Below are 25,196 nucleotides of genomic sequence, written 5' to 3'. Positions count from 1 at the left end.
ACTTCCACTGTATAATCATAAGGGATTTGATTTAGGTCATACCTGAGTGGCTTAGTGGTTTTCCCTACTTTCTTCAATTTGAGCCTGAATTTTGCAATTGGGAGTTGACTATCTGAGCCACAGTCAGAACCAGGCCTTATTTTTGCTGACTGTATAGAGCTTCTCCATCTTCAACTGCAAAGAATATAATCACTCTGATTTCAGTACCACCTATGGTGATGTCAGTACACAACCAGACGATGATGTCCATGTGTAGAGTCCGAGTGATTGCCAGTGGGTTTCTTTTTGAGGTGATGAAAATGTTCTAAAATTAAACTGTAGTGTTGATTGAGTAACTTTGTAGATATACAAGAAACCATGAAATTTTATACATCAAATGAGTAAATGTATGATATGTGACTTATTTATCAATAAGCTTTTAAAAAGAGTGAACTGAGGTTTACAATTGTGGGTATATACATGTGAATGTATCACCTAGATTAATATCAGAAAGGGCAAGGAAGTAGAAAAAGAAGAACAAACGTAGCCCAAGTTAGCAGAAGGAAAGTAAAAGTGAAAGTTACTCAGTTGTGTCTGACTCTTTGTGATCCCGTGGACTATACAGTCCATGGAATTCTCCAGGCCAGAACACTGGAGTGGTATCTGTTCCCTTCTCCAGGGGATCTTCCCAACCCAGGAATTGAACCAGGGTCTCCTGCATTGCAGGCGGATTCTTTACCAACTGAGCTATCAGGGAAGCCTAGCAGAAGGAAGGAAATAATTAACTAAAAGAAAAATAAATGAGGCAGAGAATAGGAAAACAATAGTAATAAAAAAAAAAAAAGACAAAGCTAGAGTTGGGATATTTCGAAAAAAGAGTAAATCCTTATGAGACTAATTAAGAAACAAATAATAATAGCCAAGACTCAAAATCCGAAATAAAAAGGGAAAAGTTACAATTGACTCAAAAGAAATTTTTTAAAGGGTCAAACTCTTATGAATAATTTATGGACAAACTAGGAAAAAAGACAAATTCCTACAATCTACCAAGACTGAATAAACAGCCTGAATATACCAATAACAAATAAAGAAGACTATATAAGTAATCAAAAGCCTTCCAATAAAGAAAGTACCAGGACCAGATGACTTCACAGGTAAATTCTACAAAATACTTAAAGAAGAATTAATACCAATCCACCCTACAGTCTTCCAAGAAAAAGAAGACAGAACACTTCCAAACTTACTTTATTAGGCCAGTATCAAATAAAGCCCAAGAAAACACTACAAGAAAAGAAAACTAAAGGCCAATATCCTTCATGATCATGCATACAAAAAGTCTCAACAAATATTAGGAAACTGAATTCAACAGTGCATCAGAAGGATCATACATCATGATTAAGTGGGATTTATCCCTGGAATGCAAAGACGGTTCAGTATGGATACACCACATTGATAGAATGAAGTTAAAAATCACACAATCATCTCAATAAATGCAGAAAAAGCATTTGCTGAAGTTCAACACCATTTCATGACAAAAATTCTCAGCAAATTACAAGAAACTTACCTCAACACAATGAAGACCATAGATGTATGAAAAGCCCACAGCTAATATCATTCTGAAAGAGATGGGAATCCCAGATCACCTGACCTGCCCCTTGAGAAACCTGTATGCAGGTCAGGAAGCAACAGTCAGAACTGGACATGGAACAACAGACTGGTTCCAAATAGGAAAAGGAGTGCGTCAAGGCTGTATATTGTCACCCTGCTTATTTAACTTATATGCAGAGTACATCATGAGGAACGCTGGGCTGGAAGAAGCAAAAGCTGGAATCAAGATTGCTGGGAGAAATATCAATGACCTCAGATATGCAGATGACACCACCCTTATGGCAGAAAGTGAAGAGGAACTCAAAAGCCTCTTGATGAAAGTGAAAGAGGAGAGTGAAAAGGTTGGCTTGAAGCTCAACATTCAGAAAACAAAGATCATGGCATCTGGTCCCATCACTTCATGGGAAATAGATGGGGAAACAGTGGAAACAGTGTCAGACTTTATTTTTTTGGGCTCCAAAATCACTGCAGATGCTGATTGCAGCCAGGAAATTAAAAGATGCTTACTCCTTGGAAGGAAAGTTATGACCAACCTTGACAGCATATTAAAAAGCAGAGACATTACTTTGTCAACAAAGGTCCGTCTAGTCAAGGCTATGGTTTTTCCCGTGGTCATGTATGGATGTGAGAGTTGGACTGTGAAGAAAGCTGACCACTGAAGAATTGATGCTTTTGAACTGTGGTGTTGCAGAAGACTCTTGAGAGTCCCTTGGACTGCAAGGAGATCCAACCAGTCCATTCTAAAGGAGATCAATCCTGGGTGTTCATTGGAAGGACTGATGCTAAAGCTGAAACTCCAATACTTTGGCCACCTCATGCGACGAGTTGACTCACTGGAAAAGACTCTGATGCTGGGAAAGGTTGGGGGCGGGAGGAGAAGGGGACGACAGAGCATGAGATGGCTGGATGGCATCACTGACTCTGTGGACATGAGTTTGAGTGAACTCCGGGAGTTGGTGATGGACAGGGAGGCCTGGCGTGCTGTGATTCATGGGGTCGCAGAGAGTCGGACACGACTGAGCGACTGAACTGAATATCATATTCAATGGTAAAGAGGTGCAGTTTCCCTCAGATCAAGAACAAGGCAAGGGCACCCACATCAGCCACTTCTATTCAACATAGTACTGAGACTACAGTCAGAGCAGTAATGCAAGAAAAGGAAATTTAAAATATCTAAACTAGAGAGGAAAAAGGAAAACTCTGTTTGTAGACAATATGATCTTGCATTGGGAAAATACTAAAGACTACATAAAATACTGCCAAAGCTAACAAATGCAGTGAAGTTGCAGAGTACAAAATCAACATACAGAAATCAGCTGCATGTTATACAATAACAGTGAACCATCTATAAAGGAAATTAGTAAAATAATCCTAAAATTGCATCAAAAATTGTAAAATGCTTAGGAATAAACTAAGCCAAGGAGGTGAAAGACTTGAACGCTGAAAACTATAAAATAGTGATGAAAGAAATTAAAGACATTAGTTAATAAATGAAAAGACATTTCTAGCTCATGGATTGGAATACTTTATATTGTTAAAATGTTTATTTTAACCCCAATGATCTATACATTCAATGCAATCCCTACCAGAACCCTAATGGCATTTTTCTATATAAATAGCAAAAACAATCCCAGTATTCATATAACCAAAAGCACAGATGACAAAAGCAAAAGTAGAGAACTGGGATTTTATCAGACTGAAAAGCTTCTGCAAAACAAAGGAAATCATCAACAAGATGAAAAGAAAAGGCATACTATGGAATGGAAGAAAATATTTGCAAGTGATATCTCTGATAAAGAGTTAATATAAAAAATATATAAGGAACTCCTATAACTCAATAGAAAAAAAATCATAATCCATTTACAAATAGGCAAAGGAACTGCTTCTCCAAGAAGATACACAAATGACCAACAAGTAAATGAAAAGGTACTCAGCATCACTAATTATCAAGAAAATGCAAATCAAAACTACAATGAGATATCACCTCTTATCAATTGGCATTATTATAAATACACACACACACAAAAGTGTTGGCAAGAACTTGGAAAAACTGGAACCCTTGTACACTATTATAAGGATGTAAACTGATACATCCACTATAGAAAACAATCTGGAGGTTCCTCAAAAAATTAATAAAACTGTATATTATCCAGCAATATCACTTCTGCATATATAACAAAAAGAATGAAAACCTTGAAGAGATATCCAAACTACTGGATTGATTGCAGCATTATTCACTATAGCCAAGACATGGAAGAAACTTAATGTCCATCGACAGATGAATGACTTTAAAAATGTGAGATAGATAAACACACACACACACAGAGGAATATTTTTCAACTTCAAAAAAGAAATAAACCTTTCCATTTTCAACAACATGGATGAACCTGGAGGACATATGCTACTGAAATAAGCCATATGTAAAATGATAGCCATTATACAGTCCCACTTTCATGAGGAACCTAAAATGGTCAAATTCATAGAAGCCCAGAGAATAGAATGGTTTTTGTCAGGGGCTGGGAGAAGGGAAACAGGGAAGTATTGGTCAAAGGATACAAAGATTCAATTATGCAAAATGAATAAGTCCTCGAAATCTACTGTACAATACAGTTTAGGGCCTACAGATAACAATACTGCTTTGTAAACTTCAAAATTTGCTATGAGGGTAGATCTTACATTGTGCTCATGCTACAAAAAATAATAATAATAAAGCGGAAGGAAGGAAATTTTTGGAGGGGACAGATATGTTTATACCATCAATTGTGGTGATGGTACACTGTATATATTTATGCGCAAACTCTCCAAGTTGTATATACATAAGAATCTGTGTTCTCTAAAAACATCAAAAGATTAGATTATAAAACCCATGAGAGTTTTGTTCCCTTCTGTATGTCTAGTACCTACAAAGTATAAATAGTTAACTTGCTTAATCAACAAACAAATAGGAAAGAAATAAAACACAAAATTAGTCAAATATAATTAATAATACATGATTGAACTCTTGAAAACAGGGCTCCATACTGTACATTCAGGAAGTACTATCTGTAATCTTTAAGGAATCACTTGACATTTGGAGAACTTCCATAACTTTTAAGTGAAAAAAATGGACAATGTCTCCAAAGGAAAAGAAAACACCTATAGATCAAGGAAATCTGAACTGTATTTTTGAGCAAGTGTGGCCATCCAAGTTGTGACCATTAGGAAACAAAATGACATCTCTATTCCAGTGCTTGACCAAGTGGTCTTGCTGGCTGATGGATTTACACAAATTCTCTCCTAGGGACCAAAACAAACAAACAAACACACAGCAGGATAATGATGTGGACTGTTGGCTTATTCCAGATATACTGACTTGAATACGTATACATCCCTGATGTCCTTTTCTTTAATAGGTCACACTATAGAAAGACTGTTTCTGTTTGATAATTGACCCAGAAAAACTTCTTTATGTAAGAATAAGATGGTGTTCACCCACCATCATAGGATCATGTGCCTTTGAGTTTTTTCAGGATTGATGCGTGATTGGTACTTCCACATTCTTCTTACTCTAATTCTCCCATATTCATATCACACAAATTATCAGGGTTAAGGTTAAAATTGTTAGGGTTGAGGATTCATTCCCCTACTCTCGGAAAAAAAAGTCAAATCCCTTGGGAGACACAGTTAAGTACCTGTGGCTCAGATCCATTAAACAAACCTATCTGAATGGCTCATTGAAGAGGCTTGTAATATCCTGGGATTTTATTTCCAACACATAAGAATACATGATGCATTCAAAATAAGTTGATTTTGATCTTTAAATTACAACTTTTAGTTCATTCATTTTATACCAATGTCATATGTAAACAAAAGTCTAGTATCTGTACATTTTTCTTATATTCACTCACTAGTTACAGAAATCTTTTCTTTGGTAAATACCTTGTAACCAGGGCTACCCATTAATCCATCCTTTCCATGTCTTCCTGGTTCTCCCTGAAAAATAAATACAAGTGTTTTAATATATTTTTGCACTAATGTTTCTTTTTTTAAAAGAAGACAGTACAGGATAAATTTTCTTTAATGTAAAATACTTAAGAAAATTTTCTGTCAAACTCACAGCACGTCCAGGAAGGCCAGGAAAGCCAGCATTCCCCTTTTCACCTTTTGCGCCCTGTTTTAAAAACAAACAAAAACAGTCCTTACAAGGAGGTTTTTAAATTCCAAGTCAAACTTAAACAGGAAAGAAAGATAATTTCCTCATGGACTGGTAGAATTCATGGAATCACAGCTTGTGTTGGCCCTGCAGCTTTCGGCAAAGCATTATTTTACCAAGACACAACATGATATTGAGAATAAGATGGATGCAGAATTATTAAAAGCATCTAAACACAGAAACCACATCTAGGAAGAATTAAAAAGAAATGTGTATCTTATATATAGCGAGAACATAATTTCCCTTCGATGAGAAAAAATAAGATTCTCAAAGGACACACTGTTAAACAGCTACTACTTTTAAGTAATCTTTCTATATAAATATTTTGAAAGTTCAGAAGGGTCAATAACACAAAATATTCTTATAGAAAATCAAGCATAACAGTCAATAGTCAGTTTTCTATTATTTCGTTATTCTGAATAAACCCCACAGAGAAAGGTGAAAAAAGTTAATTGCCAGAACAGTGGACTGGGACTGAAATTCCAATTTTCTATTTCCATTATATTGAAAGTTTAATATGATACTCTGTTTTGGGATCTAAACTTCCCTTTTTGCCATAAAATCCAGGTGATCCTTTATCTCCTTTGGGGCCCATTTCACCCTAAAAGACAAAATTAAATCCTGAATTTTAGAGAAGTATATAGTATTTCTCTTATAAAGAAAAACACCAATTATACACAATGGAGTTTAATATGCTAACACCAAAATAAAATAGAAATAAAATTATTTAAAGTTTACTTACAAAAGTCTTAGATCCCAGGCTTTATAAAGCAAAAGCAAGGAAAAGTGAGGGCATTTGTTACTCTAACAGGGCTTTATATGATAAAGGTTAAGAGAATTCTGTATAATCAAAGTTACTCATCAATTTTTAAATACTATAAGATTTATGGCTGAAAATTTTAAAGGAAATTTGTAAAAAGCTTTATGTAAACTATATACTAATCTTAACCTAGTCATTTAATATATGAGCATTATTGATAGCACATTTATAACATAGAATGCTTTCAATTTGAAGTAAAATGCCACATTGCTTAATTTTATAAAGAACAGATTTCTTCAACCTTTGATCCTGGTATTCCATGAAGCCCAGGAAAACCAGGAAGTCCACGGTCACCCTGAAAATGAAACAAATTAATTAAAGAAAACTCATTTTCAGCCTAAAAATATCAACATATACTCTTCCACTTCATTCTTGACAAAATCTATTGGAAACAAATCTGCAAACAGTTAAATATACATCTACACTAAAACCCTGTCTCTATAAAAGACTAATCCTCTTTTAGCAGAGTTTCATTTATGATCAGAGAAGGAGAATATGAGAGACCAGGGGAATCTCATCAATAGTCCTTACCCTGCCCTTAGAACGCAGTCATCCATTATAAAAACACTTAGGCTCTACGTGGCAAGACCTAGGAGTTAATGGAAATGGCCGAGGGCTAACACTCTCCTGAGAGAGCCATCCTCTGAGGTCCCAGCTCAGTGCGGATAGACCTCGGATGAAAGTCTAGGATTCCACGGAGGATTTTTCTCCTATTGCTGATCTCAGTAAACTGTCCGTAGTAGGTGTCTATTCATATGTGTCTGTGAAGAGGGAAGGATCTACGTGATCTCCAGAAGAGGAAAGATGGAGAAAATCACAAGAGCTTGATATTTGGTGGATATAATTTTGATGCTTATTTCTGTGGGACTTAGTGCTGTTGTCCTAGCTTCAAAAATCTCAATTGTCAAGACACAGTTTCAAGAGAAGCCCAACATCTCACTCAGCAAGATTTAGGTTAATTCACATTTATTTAGGCAAATTAAGACACTGCATACAAAAAATCTATGATTTCCTTAGCTGTCTGGTAGAGAGAGAAGAGGATGTGACCAGTTATCTATAATAGATGTAATTCTTAAAAATCTCAATTTTAATGAAGGTTGTTTATTCACACATTTTAAAGAGTTGACAGTTATTCAAGGCATAGAACTTTTGAAAGCAACTTTTTCCACCCTTAAGTTCCAAGTCACCAAATCACATGGTTACCTTACTACCCCATTTTTCAGTTTCCATCATAAAGTTAAAGGTGAGAGAACTACCTGTCTGAATTGAGACAAGAGTTGAAGGTCAGGTAGACAAAGATACACTCTTGATAAGATGGAATTTAGCTGAGTAATCAGTACTTAATAAAAGTACAAAAAGAAGGGTAAGCTGAACTCCCTTTAAGGATGAACCTAGTCCCGCCTAAGAATTCCATTCTCTGACTACTTATAGAAGACACCATCTTCAAACTGGTGATATTTTCCTGGAGATAAGATAAACCAACCTCAGATGAAGAGAGACGACCAGGAAAATTAACCCACACTGGAACCAAGAAAACATAAAATCTGGACAAAACTACCCTCATGTGCATAAGCAAGATTTTTAAGTAAAATTAAAAGGCACAACATCCATATTAATACCCAGCAATGCAGAGGGTAGGGGCAGAGAAACAGTAAAATGCCTGGAGACTACTAAGGCAATACCTACAAAATACAAAGCACGAGAAAGTGCAGCTCAAACCCAACTTACTCTGCCAAGCAGTGTCCACAGTTTAAAGCAATAGGTAGCAAAGAAGTTGTAAAAGTAAGCCAGGGTCTACCTACAATGGTTCTGTAATGTGAAACACGAATAAACACTGCCGTGTTTGCCATTGAGCAGTAGAGTTATCAGTTACTGCAGGACAGGTTAGCCTAAGTTGATTAATATAAAAATGTATCTACTAGCAAAAGAGCCTGCCAAATAATAATATTAAAAAAAATAAATATGGCAGTGGCTCTGAGGCTAGGTAGTGGACACTGAAAATTAATTTTTGGAGGTTGGAAATACAGTGATCCATGTAATGCAGCGAATATTTGGTGAACACTTTGCTTGTAATAAACTGAAAAGGGAAAGAATGCATCCAATGAACTTAGCTACAGAACCGTGAAAACAGAATGACAGTATCATGAATCAATTGGTATTGGCTACATTTGAAAAGGTAACTATAAAAGAGATCAGTTCAGAAAAGAATCAGCCAGTTTTCAAGTTGCCATTAAAAGAATAGACCAAGCCTAAAACTACTGGGATGGGGAGAATACACCTTTTAACACCAATCTCTAATAGGCAAATAATGAAATTGGAGAAGGCCTTTAAAAGAAGTTCAGTCAAAACACAGCCTCTGGGAAGGAACAACTCAAGCGCGTGGCTCTAAAAACCATTCTCAGTTCAGTCAGTTCAGTTCAGTTCAGTTGCTCAGTTGTGTCCGACTCTGCGACCCCATGGACTACAGCACACCAGGCCTCCCCGTCCACTGCCAACTCCCAGAGTTTAATCAAACTCATATCCATTGAGTCGGTGATGCCATCCAACCATCTCATCCTCTGTCATCCCCTTCTCATCCTGCCTTCAATGTTTCCCAGCCTGAGGGATTTTCAAATGAGTCAGTTCTTTGCATTAGGTGGCCAAAGTATTGGGAGTTTCAGCTTCAGCATCAGTCCTTCCAATGAATATTCAGGACTGCTTTCCTTTAGGATAGACTGGTTGGATCTCCTTGCAGTCCAAGGGACTCTCAGGAGTCTTGTCCAACACCACAGTTCAAAACCATCAATTCTTCAGTGCTCAAATTTCTTTACAGTCCAACTCACATCCATACATGACCACTGGAAAACCCGTAGCTTTGACTAGATGGACCTTTGTTGGCAAAGTAATGTCTCTGCTTTTTAATATGCTGTCTATATTGGTCATAACTTTCCTTCTAAGGAGCAAGCATCTTTTAATTTTATGACTGCAATCACCATCTGCAGTGCTTTGGGAGCTCAAAAATATAAAGTCTGTCACTGTTTCCACTGTTTCCCCTTGTATTTGCCATGAAGCGATGGGATCAGATGCAATGAACTTCGTTTTCTGACTGTTGAGCTTTAAGCCAACTTTTTCACTCTCCTCTTTCATTTTCATCAAGAGGTTCTTTAGTTTTATTTGCTTTCTGCCATAAGGGTGGTGTCATCTCCATATCTGAGGTTATTGATATTCCTCACAGCAATCTTGACTCCAGCTTGTTCTTCATCCAGCCCAGCATTTCTCATAATGTACTCTGCATATAAGTTAAATAAGAGGGTGACAATATACAGCCTTGAAGTATTCCTTTCCTGATTTGGAACCAGTCTTGTTCCATGTCCAGTTCTAACTGCTGCTTCTTGACATGCATACAGATTTCTCAGGAGGCACGTCAGGTGGTCTGGTATTCCCATCTCTTGAAGAATTTTCCACAGCCAAAGGCTTTGGCATAGTTAATAAAGCAGAAGTAGATGTTTTTCTGGAACTCTCTTGCTTTTTCGTTTGATCCAGTGGATACTGGCAATTTGATCTCTGGTTCCTCTGCCTTTTCTAAAACCAGCTTGAACATCTGGAATTTCACAGTTCACGTACTGTTGAAGCCTGGCTTGGAGAATTTTGAGCATTACTTTGCTAGCGTGTGAGATGAGTGCAATTGTGCAGTAGTTTGAGCAGTCTTTGGCATTGCCTTTCTTTGGGATTGGAATGAGAACTGACTTTTCCAGTCCTGTGGCCACTGCTGAGTTTTCCAAATTTGCTGGCATATGGAGTGTAGCACTTACAGCATCATCTTTTAGGATTTGAAATAGCTCAACTGGAATTCCATCACCTCCACTAGCTTTGTTCGTAGTGATGTTTCCTAAGGCCCACTTGACTTCACAGTCCAGGATGTCTGGCTCTAGGTGAGTGATCACGCCATCGTGATTATCTGGGTCATGAAGATGTTTTTTGTACAGTTCTTCTGTGTATTCTTGCCACCTCTTCTTAATATCTTCTGCTTCTGTTGGGTCAGTACCATATCTGTCCTTTATTGAGCCCATCTTTGCATGAAATGTTCCCTTGGTATCTCTAATTTTCTTGAAGAGATCTCTAGTCTTTCCCATTGTTTTCCTCTATTTCTTTGCATTGATCACTGAGGAAGGCTTTCTTATCTCTCCTTGCTATTCTTTGGAACTCTTCATTCAAATGGGTAGATCTTTCCTTTTCTCCTTTGTCTTTAGCTTCTCTTCTATTCACAGCTATTTGTAACACATCCTCAGACAGCCATTTTGCCTGTTTCCTTTTCTTTTTCTTAGGGATGATAATGATCCCTCCCTCCTGTACAATGTCATAATCCTGTCTATAGTTCTTCAGGCACTCTGTCAAATCTAATCCCTTGAATCTATTTGTCACTTGCACTGTATAATCATTAAGTGATTTGATTTAGGTCATACCTGAATGGTCTAGTGGGCTTCCCTGGTGGCTCAGAGGTTAAAGCGTCTGCCTCCAATGCGGGAGACCCGGGTTCGATCCCTGGGTCGGGAAGATCCCCTGGAGAAGGAAACGGTAACCCACTCCAGTATTCTTGCCTGGAGAATCCCATGGACGGAGAAGCCTGGTAGGCTACAGTCCACAGGGTCACAAAGAGTCGGACACGACTGAGTGACAGAACGGAACGGAACGGAGTAGCAGCTGACGGAGAAGGCAATGGCAAGCCACTCCAGTACTCTTGCCTAGAAAATCCCATGGATGGAGGAGCCTGGTAGGCTGCAGTCCGTGGGGTCGCTAAGGGTCGGACACGACTGAGCGACTTCACTTTCACTTTGAATGGTCTAGTGGTTTTCCCTACTTTCTCCAATTTAAGTCTGAATTTGGCAATAAAGAGTTCATGGTCTGTGCCACAGTCAGCTCCCAGTCTGTTTTTACTGACTGTATAGAGCCTCTTCATTGTTGGCTGCAAAGGATATAATCAATCTGATTTTGGTATTGACCTCTGGTGATGTTCATGTGTAGAGTCTTTTCTTCTGTTGTTGGAAGAGGGTGTTTGCTATGACCAGTGCATTCTCTTGGCAAAACTCTATTAGCCTTTGCCCAGCTTTGTGCACACCAGGACCCAGGAGAAATGAGCAGCGGTCCCACTGGAGACTGACCCAGACTTGCCCATGAGTGTCCAGGGGTCTCCGGCAGAGGCGTGGTCAGCAGTGGCCTGCTGCAGGGCTGGGGGCACTGAGTGTAGCAATGCATCATGCAGGGGACCTTTTGAAGGAGGTCACCATTATCTTCATTACCTCTACCATAGTCTGGCCCAGGTAAATAACAGGGAGGGAACTCAGCTCCACCCATCAACAGAAAATGGTTTAAAGATTTACTGAAAATGGCCCTGCCCATCAGAGCAAGACCCAATTTTCCCCTCAGTCTCTCTCCCATCAGGAAGCTTCCATAAGCCTTTTATCCTCCTCCATCAGAGGGCAGACAAACTGAAAACCACAATCACAGGAAACTAACCAATCTGATCACATGGAACACAGCCTTGTCTAACTCAGTGAAACTACGAACCATGCAGTATAGGGTCACCCAAGACAGACAGGTCATGGTGGAGAGTTCTGACAAAATGTGGTGCAAAGTTTTTGACTGTGTGGATCACAATGAACTGTGGAACATTCTGAAAGAGATGGGAATACCAGACCACCTGACCTGCCTCTTGAGAAACCTGTATGCAGGTCAGGAAGCAGCAGTTAGAACTGGACATGGAACAACAGACTGGTTCCAAATAGGAAAAGGAGTGCGTAAAGGTTATATATTGTCACCCTGCTTATTTAACTTATATGCAGAGTACATCATGAGGAACGCTTGGCTGGAAGAAGCACAAGCTGGAATCAAGATTGCCGGGAGAAATATCAATAACCTCAGATATGCAGATGATACCACCCTTATGGCAGAAAGTGAAGAGGAACTCAAAAGCCTCTTGATGAAAGTGAAAGAGGAGAATGAAAATGTTGGCCTGAAGCTCAACATTCAGAAAACAAAGATCATGGCATCTGGTCCCATCACTTCATGGGAAATAGATGGGGAAACAGTGGAAGCAGTGTTAGACTTTATTTTTGGGGGTTCCAAAATCACTGCAGATGCTGATTGCAGCCATGAAATTAAAAAATGCTTACTCCTTGGAAGGAAAGTTATGACCAACCTAGATAGCATATTAAAAAGCAGAGACATTACTTTGCCAACCAAGGTCCATCTAGTCAAGGCTATGGTTTTTCCCGTGGTCATGTATGGATGTGAGAGTTGGACTGTGAAGAAGGCTGATCACCGAAGAATTGATGCTTTTGAACTGTGGTGTTGGAGAAGACTCTTGAGAGTCCCTTGGACTGCAAGGAGATCCAACCAGTCCATTCTAGAGGAGATCAATCCTGGGTGTTCATTGGAAGGACTGATGCTAAAGCTGAAACTCCAATACTTTGGCCACCTCATGCGAAGAGTTGACTCACTGGAAAAGACTCTGATGCTGAGACGGATTGAGGGTGGGAGGAGATGGGAACGACAGAGAATGAGATGGCTGGATGGCATCACCGACTCGATGGACATGAGTTTGAGTGAACTCCGGGAGTTGGTGATGGACAGGGAGGCCTGGCGTGCTGTGATTCATGGGGTCACAAAGAGTCGGACACGACTGAGCGACTGAAGTGAAATGAACTGAACTGGAGAAGAGAATGCCAAACCAGTTCAGTATTCTTGCCTTGAGAATCACATGAACATGAAAAACTATTCTCAAATTCTCTAAATTACTAGAAGTTGCTTCAAAACATTCTTTCAAACTGGACATGATGGTTTAATAAAAAGAAACTGCTACTTATTAGTAAATAATCAATGAATGCAGAAAGGGCCATGACTAAAATTAAATTGTGGATGATGCTACAGGCTGGAATCACAAGTCAACAATACAAAATTACAAACAAATATTTGCTGCTGAGAGAACTGTTCTACCGAAAGAACCACAGATCTGGACTGAAAGAGACTATGACTGCGCGAAACTTTAAGACAAAGTCGCCCTGTATCACCCCTGCCTTTAATGTTCTTCTGCCAGTTTTTACTAGCCCGTGAATTAGGACAAAATATAAAAACAAAAGAGGTAAAACCTGGAAAGAAGAGTACAAAATTTATTTATTTATGATTATATCTCTATTTGCCAGTATACCTATTACCTTGAAATAACTGATAAGAGAAATCAGTTAATTGCTGTTTAAAAATTAACATACAAAAGTTTTTACATGTATAAGTAATAACCAATATAAAAATATATTAAAGAAAATGTTCCACTTATAATAGGGCCGAAAGAGACAAAAATTCCTACATATAAACTTGGGTAATGTTGAGAACCAATACAAAATAAAATTATAATATTATTCCATTGGGTTTTAAGACTGAAATGAAAAGAAAGGTAAATCACAATCCTGAATAGGAAAACTCAATATTGAAGTGATGTTAGTGCCTCTAAAATTAATCCATAAATTCAAATGAATCCTCATTAAAATAGAAATAGAAACCTCTTAAAAATTTGAAAAAAAGATACAGGACTTTATCTGGAAAAATAAGCATGTAAGAATAGCCAGGAAAATTTTGATCATAAAGAGTAATGAAGAAGTACTAGGCCTGCCAATATTAAATCACATTATGAAGTGACAATAATTAAACAATTTGGCTGTGGAGAAGATGTAGACAGATAAGTGGAACAGAGTGGAAAGCCAAAAATACTGGACCCAAATGAAAATGGAAATTTAGGAATGATGGTTTTTAAAATAAGTGGAGAAAAAAGTGAAATTTCATAAATACTGTTTCAGCAATTGGCTATTCTTTTAGAAAAAGAAAGGTAAAAATATGAATACTCATCTAACTTTACTCCAAATACCAAAAATTTTAAGATTAAAATATAAAATAATAGAAATTTAAAAAATTAAATCATGAGTAACTATATTCAAAATGTTAGAATGCTGAATCTTTCTATACAGATACAAATATAGGAGAAAAGAAGTAAAACTTTATATATATTTACATATACATATATTATATATATACATATTTTAAATTTCTGTATGACTAAAATTCTAAAAAAACAAAACACATAATATAATTCAGGAAGATTATTTTCACAGAATTTATGACATGCATATAAAAATCATTCTTAAAAAAGATGAACAGCCCAGAAGGAAAAAAATGCATATGAATAAAAATCAAATTGCAGAGAAGTAACATTATTTCCAAGGAGATCCAACCAGTTCATTCTAAAGGAGATCAATCCTGGGTGTTCATTGGAAGGACTGATGCTAAAGCTGAAACTGCAATACTTTGGCCACCTCATGCGACGAGTTGACTCACTGGAAAAGACTCTGATGCTGGGAAAGGTTGGGGGCGGGAGGAGAAGGGGACGACAGAGAATGAGATGGCTGGATGGCATCACCGACTCTGTGGACATGAGTTTGAGTGAACTCCGGGAGTTGGTGATGGACAGGGAGGCCTGGCGTGCTGTGATTCATGGGGTCGCGGAGAGTCGGACACGACTGAGCGACTGAACTGACCCGAACTGAACATTATTTCCACGATTATACAGTGGAAGTGACAAATAGATTCAAGGGATTAGTGCTTGAAGAACTATGGGTGGAGGTTCGTGCCATTGTATAGGAGGCAGGGATCAAGATCATCCCCAAGAAAAAAATTCGAAAAGGCCAAATGGTGGTCTGAGGAGGCCTTACAAATAGCTGAGAAGAGAAGAGAAGAAAAAGACAAAGGAGAAAAGGAAAGATCTACCCATTTGAATGAAGAGTTCCAAAGAATAGCAAAGAGAGATAAGAAAGCCTTCCTCAGTGATCAATGCAAAGAAATAGAGGAAAACAATAAAATGGGAAAGACTAGAGATCTCTTCAAGAAAATTAGAGATACCAAGGGAACATTTCATGCAAAGATGGGCTCAATAAAGGACAGATATGGTACTGACCCAACAGAAGCAGAAGATATTAAGAAGAGGTGGCAAGAATACACAGAAGAACTGTACAAAAAACATCTTCATGACCCAGATAATCACGATGGCGTGATCACTCACCTAGAGCCAGACATCCTGGACTGTGAAGTCAAGTGGGCCTTAGGAAACATCACTACGAACAAAGCTAGTGGAGGTGATGGAATTCCAGTTGAGCTATTTCAAATCCTAAAAGATGATGCTGTAAGTGCTACACTCCATATGCCAGCAAATTTGGAAAACTCAGCAGTGGCCACAGGACTGGAAAAGTCAGTTCTCATTCCAATCCCAAAGAAAGGCAATGCCAAAGACTGCTCAAACTACTGCACAATTGCACTCATCTCACACGCTAGCAAAGTAATGCTCAAAATTCTCCAAGCCAGGCTTCAACAGTACGTGAACTGTGAAATTCCAGATGTTCAAGCTGGTTTTAGAAAAGGCAGAGGAACCAGAGATCAAATTGCCAGTATCCACTGGATCAAACGAAAAAGCAAGAGAGTTCCAGAAAAACATCTACTTCTGCTTTATTAACTATGCCAAAGCCTTTGGCTGTGGAAAATTCTTCAAGAGATGGGAATACCAGACCACCTGACGTGCCTCCTGAGAAATCTGTATGCATGTCAAGAAGCAGCAGTTAGAACTGGACATGGAACAAGACTGGTTCCAAATCAGGAAAGGAATACTTCAAGGCTGTATATTGTCACCCTCTTATTTAACTTATATGTAGAGTACATCATGCAAAATGCTGGGCTAGATGAAGCACAAGCTGGAATCAAGATTGTTGGGAGAAATATCAATAACCTAAGATAGGCAGATGACACCACCCTTATAGCAGAAAGCGAAGAATAACTAAAGAGTCTCTTGATGAATGTGAAAAAGGAGAGTGAAAAAGTTGGCTTAAAACTCAACATTCAGAAAAGTAAGTTCATGGCATCTTGTCCCATCTCTTCCTAGCAAATAGATGGGGAAACAATGGAAACAGTGACAGACTTTATTTTGGTGGGCTCCAAAATCACTACAGATGGCGACTGCAGCCATGGAAGTAAAAGACACTTGCTCCTTGGAAGAAAAGTTATGACCAACCTAGACAGCATATTAAAAAGCAGAGACATTACTTTGCCAGCAAAGGTTCATCCAGTCAAAGCCATGGTTTTCCCAGTAGTCATGTATGGATGTGAGAGGTGGACCATAAAGAAAGCTGAGCGCCAAAGAATTGATGCTTTTGAACTGTGGTGTTGGAGAAGACTCTTCAGAGTCCCTTGGGGAGCAAAGAGATCAAACCAGTCAATCCTAAAGGAAATCAGCCCTGAATATTCATTGCAAGGACTGACGGTGAAACTCCAATACTTTGGCCACTTGATGCGAAGAATTGACTCATTTGAAAAGACCCTGATGCTGGGAAAGACTGAAGGCAGGAAGAGAAGGGGACAACAGAGGATGAGATGGTTAGATGGCAACATCAACTCGATGGACATGGGTTTGAGTCAGCTCTGGGAGTTGGTGATGGACAGGGAGGCCTGGCGTGCTGCAGTCCATGGGGTCGCAAGGAGTCGGACACGACTGAGTGGCTGAACTAAACTGGATACTATTTCCAAAATCACATGACAGAGTTCTTTACCTTACTCACTAAAAAAGAGTTACAAATCAAACCAGTATCATTTTGAATTTATAGTAATTAAAATCAGAAATTTTATTGAGTATCAGTGCTGCAAAAAGTGGGGGAAAAGATATTTTCCACATACTTATTGATGGAGTACACACTTTCTGAAAGGTAAACAATTTGCATTAAAATTTAGTTGTGAATTTAACCCTTTGATTCTCTAATCAATTCCACCTCTGAGAAACTTTCCTATGGGTATACTCAGAAAAATTTACTGAGAAATACATACAAAGACGTTCAGTACAGTCTTGTTAATAATATACCCACACTAAGGAACCACAGCACCCCTAAGTTAGAGGCTTCTTAAGTTGGAAAAGAACAGTCCCTATAAGTCTGCAGCTGTGATTAACCTTCGGTTTACTGTTTCACCGACAAAGCCTTTTTGAATTTTCAACTTTCCACTGAACTCCTTGAGTTTTATTCAACTCTCATCTTTGGCACATAGTGCCAATAATTTCTCTTAAAATAGTTCTTGGTCATGTGCTTTATTAGACCCCAATTTCCTTGAGGAAAACATACATTCTCAATGCACTCCTATTCTGTCTTAGTAGATATGATCATTATTTATCAATATTTGTATCTCTCTACTTCTAAGCTTATGGGGGAATCCTACTTGTCTGACACTTGAAGTTGGGGTGGTTTACAAAATTTACTCTGGCTTAATAACGATGAATGGAAGTGGTTTAAGAATAGCTGTTTGATTCTCCAGGGACCTGGTAGCATCATTGGTTATAATCTAGAGAGTGAAACTTCTGTTAGCCTGAGTCTGCTAAGAACTTAATTTAATGAACAATAAATCTTTTGTTTTAAGGCATCAGCATTTGGGATTTGTCTGTCATTGTAGCATAACCTACTCTGTCCTAGCTGATGACTTAATGATGAATCGTGACAATTTACTGAATATATAAAATACTTCCATTTTCTAAAATAAATACTCGAGTCCTCCAAGAAAATTCCATTAAAATAATTATTTTGAGGAGTCACACTCCTGGTTTCCACTTAGTTTACAAGAGATCAGAATCAAAGAGAATCCAAGATTTGCAGTAAAATAGTTCCATTTTCTCCAGGTTGCCGCCAACCCTTTTATGACTGATGAACATGCCTTTGATGAGACTGTCAGTCTGATAGGTTGATTGAGAGCAACAGTCCCCAAAGTTAGGCTGAGATGACTTCTTTGAGTAGTGAGAGAATTTGAAAACTAACATTTTAAAACTCTCATTTTAAAATTCCCATGTGTCTGTGTTTTTAATGTATATAATCCTTTGTTCAGTAGCGCAATGTATAATTCATACATATATATGGGACTACATGCCCAAAAGTTTTTCATTGCAAAGATTTTGCAGTTTAAAAGTCTGATGAACTAAGATCTAAAGTGAACTACCCCTTCCTTCTCAAAAGTGATTTTTTTTTTTCTTTCTTAAAGCCTTTATTTCTGAGATTTGGCAGAAACATCTTACAGGTACACATGAAAAAGTAAGATTATGCATCCACTCGCATGGCACAATCAATGCAAACCATCACTCATCCCTCCAGCCTCCTCCTCCTCCCCGCCCCTTTCTCATCCCCTCCCCCCTCTCCCCTCCCTTTCTCCTCAGATGCTCACAGGCATCAAGCCTTTCCACACCACAGCTAATAGAGCGAAAAAGGAATAATCACACTGCTGAAAAAGATTCTGGTCAAAGCAAAAAAAAAAAAATAGGGTGAAAATAAAGCCACACTGAGATGACATTTTATTTCAAACCCCAATTCTTGAGTAAATTCAGGCAGATGACAAGTTTCTCATTTCTCAGTTTCAAACCTGTAAAACAGGGATCATCTAGCTCACAATTACTGTAAAATGGTCAAAGCATGACTTATGCTGCTGCTGCTGCTAAGTCACTTCAGTCGTGTCTGACTCTGTGTGACCCCATAGACGGCAGCCCACCAGGCTCCCCCGTCCCTAGGATTCTCCAGGCAAGAACACTGGAGTGGGTTGCCATTTCCTTCTCCAATGTGTGAAAGTGAAAAGTGAAAGTGAAGTCGCTCAGTCATGTCTGACTCATAGCGACCCCACGGACTGCAGCCTACCAGGCTCCTCCATCCATGGGATTTTCTAGGCAAAAGTACTGGAGTGGCTTGCCATTGCCTTCTCCGTGACTTATGCTACTAACCTTATAAAACTTTTTGTAAGAGGCATGTGATAGAGAATGCGTGTGGATAACATCCATGCAAATATGTCTAAAAATAAAACAGAAAAACGTACACACAACAGTAACACTTTCAGGCATCCAAGATAGTACAAGTCTTATACCTCTTCTTTGCTTCTTATCCTCTTAGATAAAAGCAGACACTAAGTGTCACATGGGCTCAGGCCATAATGATTTACTGGTAGCTGTTTAAATCTACTAGTATGTTCCCTCTCTAACAGGGGCATTCCGTTGGGCTTGGGAGTCACCATAGGACTACGCCTTCCAGAGCATCCCTGCCACGGTTTATCAGTGGCCATAACACAGAGCACACTCAAGTGAAGACAGGAAATAAGAGTCTGAAATCAAGAAAAGATGAAACGTCCTGTAAAACTCAACAAAAGGTTTAAGCTTCCCAATGACGGCAGCAGAGAAAAAGGAGACAGGACGAGAAGTGGCAGAACAGCTGAGAAATGAGGCCGGACCTGGAATGACCGGCTCCTCATCATGAACCGAGAGGCTGAGGCCACTTCAGTGCCCTCCAGGGAAAGAGGGTGAAGGATCAGGAAACAATGGAGACTGCAAAAGCATCTGCAGACGCAGGGAAAAACAAAACACGCAGGTCAGCACCACATGGACAGAAGCAAGGGAAGTTCAGCCAAGCCTGACTCCAGAGAAGATTTCTGGAGGGCCCTGCTGCCTTGGAAGAAAAGCTTCTAAGGAAAGGAGGTAGGAGGAAGGAAAACGTGGTACCACTTCTTCTATACAAAGGAAAGTTTTTCTAAAAAATCCTTGCTTATAACAACTTCATGATTTCTCCAGATTCAGATGAAACAAAATATTTCATTAAGAAAAAAGTGTGTAGATATTTATTTAATACTATTTTATTATTTATTCTATGATTTATAACATATACTTATGCATGCATACATGCTAAGTCACTTCAGTCATGTCTAACTCTTTGCAACCCTATGGACTGTAGCCCACCAGGTTCCATCTGTCCATGGGATTCTCCCGGCAAGAATACTGGAGCGGGTTGCCATGCCCTCCTCCAAGGGATCTTCCCGATCCAGGGATCAGACCGACATCTCTTACATCAACCTGTATTGGCAAGGGGGTTCTTAATCACTAGCGCCACCTGGGAAGCCCCAACATACAATGATACCAATATATGCTTATCACTGATGTGATATATTTGACACATAAATTGATATTCATATTCATTTATATTTAATAATAATAGAATAATAAACTCTATTATTGGAGGAGAGGAAGGGCACAGGGTTGAAACTGGGATTCCCCAATATCTAGAGAACAGAGAGAGAAGACAACAATAAAATCATGAAAAGGGAACCAGTGAAGGCAAGAGAAAACCTAGGAACATGTGGTCCCAGAAGCCAGGAGAAGAATAGTTTCAAAAGGAAGGCAATAGTTGTGTCGAATGCTGCTGAGACACAGATAAACAGAGATACCTGAAAACAATGACTCCTGGCTTTCAAAGAGAGGGGAAACTGATGATCTAACCTTGCAACATAAGGTTGGGATGGACGACCTACTGGAGGGGGTTCAAGAGGTTTTTTGATTATTTACACTGTGATGGGAAACAGAGAAATAGGGGGCAGATGAAGGAAGATTTGTAGTGGGTTTACCTTGGTACGTTTCTTGATGGGTCACTCCTTGGGTGATTGGAAAAATTTAATAAAGAAAGAACAAACTAGCCATATGATCCAGGAACCCTGCCCCTGGGCATGTAACCTGACAAAACTATAATCTGAATAGGTGTCCGCACCCCTGCGTTCACAGCAGTGCCATGTACAATAACCAAGACATGAAAACAGCCTAAGCATCCATCAATAGATGGATGGATAAAGAAGATATGGGGTCTATCTATCTGCCTGTCTCTCTATCTACAATGGAATAGTACACAGCAATAAAAAAGGATGAAATAATGCCATGTCCAGCAACATGGATGAACTTAGAGATTATCACATTAAGTGAAGTAAGCCTGAAAGAGAAAGACATATACCATACAATATCACTTATATGTGGAATGCAAACCGTGACACAAATGAACTTGTCTATGAAACAGAAACAAACTCACAGACATAGAGAACAGACTAGGGGCTGCCAAAGGGGAAGGGCTGGGAGAGGCATAGAGTGGGAGTCTGGGATTAGCAGATGCAAATTGGTATTTATAGCATGCATAAACAAGGCCCTACTGTATAGCACAGGCAACTGTACTGAATATCCTGCAGATAAACCACAATGGACAGGAATATGAAAAAGAATGCTTATATATATCACATCATGTGAAACATATGCGTTCATGCCAGGTTGCTTCAGTCATGCCTGACTCTTTGTGACCCTGTGAATTACAGACCACCAGGCTCCTCTGTCCATGGGGATTCTCCAGGCAAGAATACTGGAATGGGTTGCAGTGCCCTCCTACAGGGGATCTTCCAGACCCAGGGATCGAACCCACTTCTCTTATGTCTCCTGTATTGGCAGGCTGGTTCTTTACCACTAGCACCACCCAGGAAGCCCATAGAACATATATGTATATATACACACACATACACACAACTGAGTCATTCTGCTCAGTCGTTCTGAGTCATTCTGCTGTACAGAAGAAATCAGCACAACAGTGTAAATCAACTTTATTTCAATAAATTTTTTAAAAAAGAAAACGCTTGTGACACAGAAGAGCAGGACTAATGAATAACACAGTGATGGAGAAGGGCGAGTCCGAGAGCATGCAGGAGGGCTGGGCATTACACAAGGACAGCTCATCCATCAACAGAAGAGAGGGCAGAATAGAGGCACACACACATCAACGAGGGTAAAGGGAGCGAAGCAAGGGTTACGGTATTCCTGAAGGTGCAATTTAACACGTAGGGAAACAAGAATGGATAAACTAGTTTACAATTGTTTTGGCAGTTTACAAATCACCATGATGATCATGGTCATCATCCCTAATTTACAGTGTTTAATTCTGGTCAAGCATATGCATGGCCTTTGTTAGTCTTCACAACAAGGCTATGAAGAAATACTTATAGCCCAATTTTCTAGATTGGGGAAAACAGATTTAAAGAGATTAAGAAGCATGACTAGGAAGGTGACGCAGTCTGAAATCAGGGTACAGCCTGAAATTTGTCACTGCATTAAGTGTTCCCCTACCTTGCAACACACAAGGGAACACACCCACGTTTGGGCCACGGGGCTATTAGAAATCTACATGGGCAGACTACTCTCCCTAGTTAAGAAAGAAGGAAAAAGAAGAAAGAAGTAAAAAGTGGCCCCTTCCTAAGCCAGTTCTATTTCTTCCTCCTATGTCACTACTGGCTTTGTTTCAACTTTATAAAAAAAATTTTTTTTTTTATCTTCAGGAACACTGCTAGAGGTGAGAGGTGAAGAAGTAAAGCCACTGGAATGCTGAATTTTAAAATATTATTCCCTAACAACCCTTTCAGCTTGGTCCTTAATTACTATTCTCAACATATATATATATATATTGGAGTTTCTTGATTGTGTAACAGGTATCACTGTAACATCACTTCAGCTTTTGCCTTTCAAAGCTCAGATAATGAGGCTTATGCATCTAAGTAAGGCTTGCTCATCACATGATGCCCTGATATGACGCTGAGAGCAAGTGGACAGAGAGATCCTGAAAGGACAATTCAAGTGTTTGATGCTGTAATGAAGATACTAAACAAAATGTATATAATTGGTACCATAAAGATAACCTTGCTGCTGCTGCTGCTAAGTCACTTCAGTCGTGTCCGACTCTGTGTGACCCCATAGACGGAAGCCCACCAGGCTCCCCCGTCCCTGGGATTCTCCAGGCAAGAACACTGGAGTGGGTTGCCATTTCCTTCTCCAATGTGTGAAAGTGAAAAGTGAAAGTGAAGTCGCTCAGTCGTGTCCGACCCTTAGCGACCCCACGGACTGCAGCCTACCAGGCTCCTCCATCCATGGGATTTTCTAGGCAACAGTACTGGAGTGGCTTGCCATTGCCTTCTCCGAAAGATAACCTTAGTTAGAATTAAAATATATTTTTTCTTAAACCCGGAAAAACCAAATAATGAATTTGAACAAAGTCTGGCTAGTTTAAAAAAATTATTAATGGTTCCTGTGTCTCCAGAATTGCATTTGCCATGCAAAGTTTCATAGTCAATTAGAAAACCCACAGTTCAGTTCAGTTCAGTCGCTCAGTCGTGTCCGACTCTTTGTGACCCCATGAATCACAGCACACCAGGCCTCCCTGTCCATCACCAACTCCCAGAGCTCACTCAAACTCATGTCCATCGAGTCGGTGATGCCATCCAGCCATCTCATTCTCTGTCGTCCCCGTCTCCTGCAACCCCCAATCCCTCCCAGCATCAGATTCTTTTCCGGTGAGTCAACTCGTTGCATGAGGTGGCCAAAGTATTGGAGTTTCAGCTTCAGCATCAGTCCTTCCAATGAACATCCAGGATTGATCTCCTCTAGAATGGACTAGTTTGACCTCCTTGCAGTCCAAGGGACTCTCAACAGTCTTCTCCAGCACCACAGTTCAAAAGCATCAATTCTTCGGCGATCAGCTTTCTTCACAGTCCAACTCTCACATCCATACATGACCACGGGAAAAACCATAGCCTTGACTAGACGGACCTTGGTTGGCAAAGTAATGTCTCTGCTTTTTAATATGCTGTCTAGGTTGGTCATAACTTTCCTTCCAAGGCGTAAGCGTCTTTTAATTTCCTGGCTGCAATCAGCATCTGCAGTGATTTTGGAGCCCAAAAAAATAAAGTCTGACATTGTTTCCACTGTTTCCCCATCTATTTCCCATGAAGTGATGGGACCAGATGCCATGATCTTCGTTTTCTGCATGTTGAGCTTCAAGCCAAACTTTTCACTCTCCTCTTTCGCTTCTATACATCAATTAATCAACCCAGCCTAATGCTTTTTAACAAAATATATTTCTCCACATGATTTAAATATATTAGGCTTCCTTAAGGTTACAGAAGTGCTTTGAAGTTGTTTAAGTATTTCTTAGAGTCCAAAGAATAGCTTTGGATGGAAAGTCATCAACTGAAGACCATTTGGTGGATAAGATGTCCTCTTTATTTTGTAAATTCAGGGGAAAAGAAACCATACAAAATCTATATACATTCTCTTGCCTGATATGTGAGGAACAAATGTTATAGTCAGCAAGAAAGTGCATATACTTTTAATTATCTTAAGTGGAAACTCCCATGGGAGTTTTCAGTGGAAATCCACAAAATGGAAATTATTCTGGGAAAATATCCCAGTAGAGAACAGTACATGTGGAACAATCCCCTGAAGGCCATGGGTGATGCCTGGAAAAAATGCCCTGATCAACCACAAGTCAAGGCCATCCCCAGGGTATATTTTCAACCTTCTCTTTGGTGAACATTCTGGAGAAAGAACCAAGGAAAAGCCTTTAACTCACTACATTATTGTAGCTCTCAAGTAAAGAAATTCTCAGAGCCACATGAAATGTCAGAAGGGAAGTTAGAGGCAACACATTGGGATTTTAGGCCCCTGGTTTTGTCCACCAGAGTTGGTGCCCAAACAATGAACTTCAGAAAACAATACTGAATAAAATCACTACTAGTCTGAAAACAGAGAAATTTATATAAATATACATCTTATTCATTTTGTCTTCTTCATTAGAATATATGGCTTTGTGAGAGTCATTCATTTCTATTTTAAAGATAATACAATGACTCAAAATGATAGAGCAGGCAGTTTAAGAGGCAACTAATAGAATT

At 39.2% G+C, this 25,196-nt stretch overlaps 1 protein-coding gene across 1 annotated transcript in view; it reads right to left on the bottom strand.

Annotated features, from left to right (window-relative positions):
- Window positions 1-25,196, bottom strand: part of COL21A1 (collagen type XXI alpha 1 chain) — a 222,849-nt gene that overhangs the window by 68,284 nt on the left and 129,369 nt on the right. Inside the window, exons 13-16 of the mRNA XM_088831150.1 lie at window positions 6,841-6,894; window positions 6,329-6,380; window positions 5,684-5,739; window positions 5,506-5,559 (exon numbers count right to left, since the gene is read on the bottom strand). Of these exons, the coding sequence (XP_088687276.1) occupies window positions 5,506-5,559; window positions 5,684-5,739; window positions 6,329-6,380; window positions 6,841-6,894 (216 nt within the window). The remainder of the gene's footprint in view (window positions 1-5,505; window positions 5,560-5,683; window positions 5,740-6,328; window positions 6,381-6,840; window positions 6,895-25,196) is intronic.

Source organism: Moschus berezovskii, chromosome 23 (genome assembly GCF_049115385.1).
Source record: "Moschus berezovskii isolate FMDL1 chromosome 23, NW_MosBer_1.0, whole genome shotgun sequence".
NCBI classification, from domain to species: Eukaryota; Metazoa; Chordata; class Mammalia; order Artiodactyla; family Moschidae; genus Moschus; species Moschus berezovskii.
The sequence above is the reverse complement of the archived record's forward strand: the minus strand, read 5'-3'. Positions and strand labels throughout refer to the sequence as shown.